Below are 5,477 nucleotides of genomic sequence, written 5' to 3' on the forward strand. Positions count from 1 at the left end.
ACAGACAAACGAAAAGAACGGAAGGAAAGGAAGGAAGGAAAGAAAGAAAAAGAAAGAAAGAAAGAAAGAAAAGAAAGAAACATCGAGGGCAGAGAAACAGCAGCGGCAAAAAAGCCCAGAAGTGTGAGGCTGCCTGGTGTCAGGGGCAAAGGTATGGGGGAGCGGAGGGACGGAAAAGCGGTGGTAGGTGATAGGGTTGGAGACAGGCAGGGACTAGATTTTTAAAAGGCCCTGAACGTCCTGCTAGGCACCACAGATTTGATCTTGAAGGCAGAGGGGAGCCCCAGGAGGGCACCATCAACATAACGTGAAGTCAGGCAGACCTCAGACCCCAGTTCTGCTGCCCTTTGCTTTAGTTTTGTCATCTGGAAAATGGGGATGACAGTGATAATAACTTGTTCAAGTACTGAGAGCATTAAGGGAGTTCCTGTCTCTGGAGAACTCAGCCTGGGACCTGGCAGAAAGCCGGCCCAGCACATGGTACTGGGTCTTACCATCCAAGGGTCTTAGCAGGGGTGCGCCGGGGTCAGATGGGTGCGCTGGAAGGGCGTCTGGCTGCCAAGCGGCCGCTGTGGGGCAGGCTGTCGTCCAGGGGAGCGGGCCCCCGGGAGACTTGGGCGAGGACGGAGGGCGCTGCGCGGGCTTGCGGGAGCTTTAGCAGGTGACTCCCGCAGCCTCGGACACGTGGGCGTTGCTCGTGAATAACACCTCCGTCCTGATCTGTCGGGGAGCCCCTGGGCCCGGTGCGAAGCCCCCCGGGGGCTGGCTTGACGGCCCCTCTCGGTTCCTCCCTGCAGCGCGCCCGCGGACGCCATGCGGGGGGCTCTGACGCCCCTGTCTTCGCTGCTGCTGCTGCTGCTGGGGTGCGGGCCGAGGGCGGCCACCGGAGGCGGGGCCGGCGGGGCCGCGGGCTACGCGCCCGTGAAGTACGTGCAGCCCATGCACAAAGGACCCGTGGGGCCGCCCTTCCGCGAGGGCAAGGGCCAGTACCTGGGTGAGCGCCTCCCCGCCCGCAGGGCCTCGGGCGGCTCCTGACCCCCACCTCCCCGCCTCCTGACCCCCCACCAGCTCCTCCTGGCCCCCAGCCACGGCCTCTCCATTCCCACCTGAGATCTCCCCCCGCCCTTCCCTTTTCGTCCTGCGCGGGCCCAGCGCCTCCGACCTCCGAGCGGCCGGAAGTGGGGCGCGGCCGCCTGGCAGAAGGGGTCTTCCGCGCGGGTGGGGAAGGGGCGGGACCGAAGCGGGGGCCGGGGGAGGGGCGGACTGGTCCGACGGGCTCTAAGGAGGGCTGCTGGCGCCACCTGGCGGCCGTTCCACCCCCCAGGTGGTGCAGGGACGGGAGTCACCCCAAGCTCCTGGCGAAGGCCCAGCCTGGGTAGGTTGGGTGCTAGGAGCCCCCAAGAGGGCCGCTGGACCTAAACCCCCAAAGCCCATCTTCCATGAGTGCACGGAGAGGGAGACGGGGTGTGGCCTTCATGAGCAGATGTAGTGTTACCTCATGGGGGTGTGGGTAGATGCGACCCACGTCCCCACTTGCCGGGCCCCTGACTGCCCCTTCTCTCTGTCTCTCTCTCTTTCTCAGAAATGCCTCTTCCGTTGCTGCCGATGGACCTGAAAGGCGAGCCCGGTCCGCCTGGGAAGCCCGGGCCTCGGGGACCCCCTGGCCCTCCTGGCTTCCCAGGAAAACCAGGCACCGGAAAGCCAGGACTCCATGGGCAGCCTGGCCCTGCCGGCCCCCCTGGCTTCTCCAGGATGGGCAAGGCTGGTCCCCCAGGGCTCCCGGGCAAGGCTGGACCACCAGGACAGCCAGGGCTTCGGGGTGAGCCAGGGATACGAGGGGACCAGGGCCTTCGGGGGCCCCCAGGACCTCCTGGCCTCCCTGGGCCCTCAGGCATTGCTGTCCCTGGAAAGCCAGGCCCCCAAGGGGTGCCAGGGCCCCCAGGATTCGGAGGGGAGCCAGGGCCCCAGGGGGAGCCAGGGCCCCCAGGGGATCGAGGCCTCAAGGGGGATAATGGAGTGGGCCAGCCAGGACTACCTGGGGCCCCAGGGCAGGGGGGTGCCCCTGGACCCCCTGGCCTCCCTGGTCCAGCTGGCTTGGGCAAACCAGGTTTGGATGGGCTTCCTGGGGCCCCTGGAGATAAGGGTGAGTCGGGGCCTCCAGGAGTACCAGGACCTAGGGGGGAGCCAGGGGCTCTGGGCCCAAAAGGGCCCCCTGGGGTGGATGGTGTGGGAATACCAGGGGCAGTAGGGGTGCCAGGGCCACAGGGCCCAGCAGGGGCCAAAGGGGAACCAGGAACCCGGGGCCCCCCTGGCCTGATAGGCCCCACTGGCTATGGGGTACCAGGACTGCCAGGCCCCAAGGGGGACAGGGGCCCAGCTGGGGTCCCAGGACTCTTGGGGGACAGGGGTGAGCCAGGTGAGGATGGGGAGCCAGGGGAGCAGGGCCCGCAGGGCCTTGGGGGGCCTCCAGGACTTCCAGGGTCTGCAGGACTCCCTGGCAGACGTGGGCCCCCTGGGCCCAAGGGGGAGACAGGGCCTGGAGGACCCCCAGGAATGCCTGGTATTCGGGGTGACCAGGGGCCTAATGGCCTGGCTGGGAAACCTGGGCCTCCAGGAGAGAGGGGGCTCCCTGGTGCGCATGGACTCCCTGGACCAACTGGGCCCAAAGGTGAGCCCGGTTTCACGGGCCGCCCTGGGGGGCCAGGGGTGGCAGGAGCCCTGGGGCAGAAGGGTGACTTGGGGCTCCCTGGGCAGCCAGGCCTGAGGGGCCCCTCAGGAATCCCAGGGCTCCAGGGCCCAGCTGGTCCTATCGGGCCCCAGGGACTGCCAGGCCTGAAGGGCGAACCCGGCTTGCCAGGGCTGCCTGGAGAGGGGAAAGTGGGGGAACCCGGAGTGGCTGGGCCTACAGGGCCCCCTGGGGTCCCCGGTTCCCCAGGACTCACTGGCCCTCCTGGGCCTCCGGGGCCTCCCGGTCCCCCTGGTGCCCCTGGGGCCTTTGATGAGTCTGGCATCGCCGGCCTGCACCTGCCCAACGGTGGCGTGGAGGGCGCTGTGCTGGGCAAGGGGGGCAAGCCGCAGTTTGGCCTGGGGGAGCTGTCGGCCCACGCCACACCCGCCTTCACCGCCGTGCTCACCTCACCCTTTCCCGCCTCGGGCATGCCTGTCAAATTTGACCGGACTCTCTACAATGGCCACAGTGGCTATAACCCGGCCACCGGCATCTTCACCTGCCCTGTGGGCGGGGTCTACTACTTCGCTTACCACGTGCACGTCAAGGGCACCAATGTGTGGGTGGCCCTGTACAAGAACAACGTGCCAGCCACGTACACCTATGATGAATACAAGAAGGGCTACCTGGACCAGGCGTCTGGCGGGGCCGTGCTCCAGCTGCGGCCCAACGACCAGGTCTGGGTGCAGATGCCGTCGGACCAGGCCAACGGCCTCTACTCCACCGAGTATATCCACTCCTCCTTTTCAGGGTTCTTGCTCTGCCCCACATAACACCACGGGGGCCTTGCCGCCTTGGCCTCTTCCTCTTTAGTGGTAGAGAGACCTTCTCAGTTACAAGAACCTCCATTTAAAGAAAAAAACCAAAGGCTGAACAGATGCGGAAGCAGAGGCGGCCGTGGCCTAGGCCCGAGGAGACTGGTTTGGTTCCTCCCTCCATGCAGGCTGAGGTGGTTTCTGGAAGAGGCTGGCCGGAGTTCCTCTCCCCGAAGTGTCTGTGCAGCGTTGGGGTTGCGCCCCCACTGCAGGCAGGGGCCCCAGGATGCTCAGCCCAGCTGCCGGAGCCCCCTGCCCTCTCGGGAGTCCTGGGCTCTGCTGGGTGGTGAAGGATGCTGCTTCTCTGAGTCACAGCGGAGAGGGGACTGAGCTCCCCATTCCATTCCCCCAGGGAGACACAGGCCCAAGCCCTGCCCTTCCTGCTGGCCCCCAGATGGTACCTCGGATCTCGGCTGGGGCTCTTCCAGCTCCCCTGGGACCTCCATCCCCTGAAGAGTTTTTGCTTCCAGGGGAAAGCAAAGGGCAGGGAGCATCGAGGTCGCCAGTGTGGACGCCCTGCCAGGACTGCACCCCCAGCGTGATGCTGTGGCATCAGGGCTGTCCATGGCAGGTGCAGGTGCGTGGCCCCTTCTCTGCAGGGTCCTGGGAAGGGCCAACCCCTTTTCTGCTCCAGCTGCAACCGCAGGAGCGGTGGTTTGTGATGGGAGGGGCACGGATCTGGGGCACGATGGCGGCCCTTCATGTCCACCTCCTTCTCCCAGGCTGCTCCCACTGACTGGCTCTGCTCAGCATTAAGGGCAGCCACACAGGCCCTTGGGGACTGCCACAGCAGGCCCGGGGCAGGATGGACCATCAGCGAACTCGAGTACCCTCCCTTCCTCTCCTTCCACCTGCTGGGGGAGGGCTGATTTTTTCATACAAAATTGTAAGGTATCCCCCCCCAAGTGTCCCCAAGGCAGAGAGCCTCTTTTTTGGCCCTCAGAACAAGGTACACACAAGCTCGGGGATGAAGAAGGCTCCCGCCTGCTTCTCCTTAACAAGAACCATATGGCGGGTATGTGTGTCTACTAGAGGGGTTAATCTGAGGGGGCTTTCTCTCCTTCTACCCTCTGGTTCCAATTTCCTGTTCTAAGCAGGATTAGGGCCCAGAAGGCTGAGGCTCTGAGGAAAAGGGTGCCAACAGGCCCCTTTGGAATGAGTTGCCTCTGGATGTTTCTGCCGTTTTCCCCAAGCAGAGCGCCCCCTGCAGGAAACGGGCAGGATCCCTCTCCCATCTCCTAGTTCAAGCTCAGTGGATAAAGCTGAGATTAATGCTGGAGCAAAGATGGCCACTTTCCCAGGGGGCGCGGGGCCTCTCCATCAGCCCTCCCCGAGCCGACCCACTTCTCTGTACCAAGTGTGAACCTGGGTCGCCCGGTGTGGTCTCGCACTGCTCCGATTCTGGCCAGCACCAGACCATCCGTGTTGGGGAACGGTGGTGGCTGACCTCTGGCTCACTGCGCTGCGGGCCCCCGGGCCCCTGGGCAGGCCTCCTCCCCGACCCACTTCTCCCAACAAAGCAGGCCCTTTGCTTGTTTTGTCTTTCAAAAGAAGTGAAACCCAAAGCTGTGCAAGAGACACTTGAACAGGTTTTGGCTGGGGTTCATGATGGATAGCTTGATCTCCGATACCCGAGAGAATGAATGAGTCTCAAACCGAGCGTGCTGGGGTCCTTTTTGCTCAGCCTCCTTCCTGGGCCAAAGCCACCAGCATCTGATCGGTCAGGGAGGTGTTCCGATGGGTGGAGATTCATCAGCTCTCAGGGGGAGCCCAGGGGACTAAGGAGGGCACTGGGGGAGCCAGAAAGAGCTGTTTCACAGAACTTAGCTTCTGCTAAATGTCATTCCTGAAGCCTTTGGGGAGGGGTGGCTGGTGTTTCTGAAATTCTATGGGATTTTAGTGCCAGGTGTCCACTTGACTAGCTTTGATAAACG

General features: G+C 64.0%; 1 protein-coding gene across 1 annotated transcript; it reads left to right on the forward strand.

Annotated features, from left to right (window-relative positions):
- Nucleotides 1-801: 801 nt before the first annotated feature.
- On the forward strand, nucleotides 802-5,018 carry COL8A2 (collagen type VIII alpha 2 chain). Its single transcript, XM_035020189.1, has 2 exons — nucleotides 802-994; nucleotides 1,583-5,018. The coding sequence occupies exons 1-2, from the start codon at nucleotides 814-816 to the stop codon at nucleotides 3,499-3,501; spliced, it is 2,100 nt and encodes a 699-aa protein (XP_034876080.1). The 5' UTR covers nucleotides 802-813; the 3' UTR covers nucleotides 3,502-5,018.
- Nucleotides 5,019-5,477: the final 459 nt, after the last annotated feature.

Source organism: Mirounga leonina, unplaced genomic scaffold (assembly GCF_011800145.1).
Source record: "Mirounga leonina isolate KUSES-001 unplaced genomic scaffold, KU_Mleo_1.0 Mir_173, whole genome shotgun sequence".
Lineage (NCBI taxonomy): Eukaryota > Metazoa > Chordata > Mammalia > Carnivora > Phocidae > Mirounga > Mirounga leonina.

What these genes read in the sequence shown, in the direction of transcription:
- COL8A2 (XM_035020189.1), top strand. Translation starts at nt 814, where the DNA reads ATGCGGGGGGCTCTGACGCCCCTGTCTTCGCTGCTGCTGCTGCTGCTG. An exon ending in GGGCAAGGGCCAGTACCTGG is followed by an intron (nt 995 to 1,582) that starts GTGAGCGCCTCC and finishes TCTCTTTCTCAG; the next exon opens with AAATGCCTCTTCCGTTGCTG.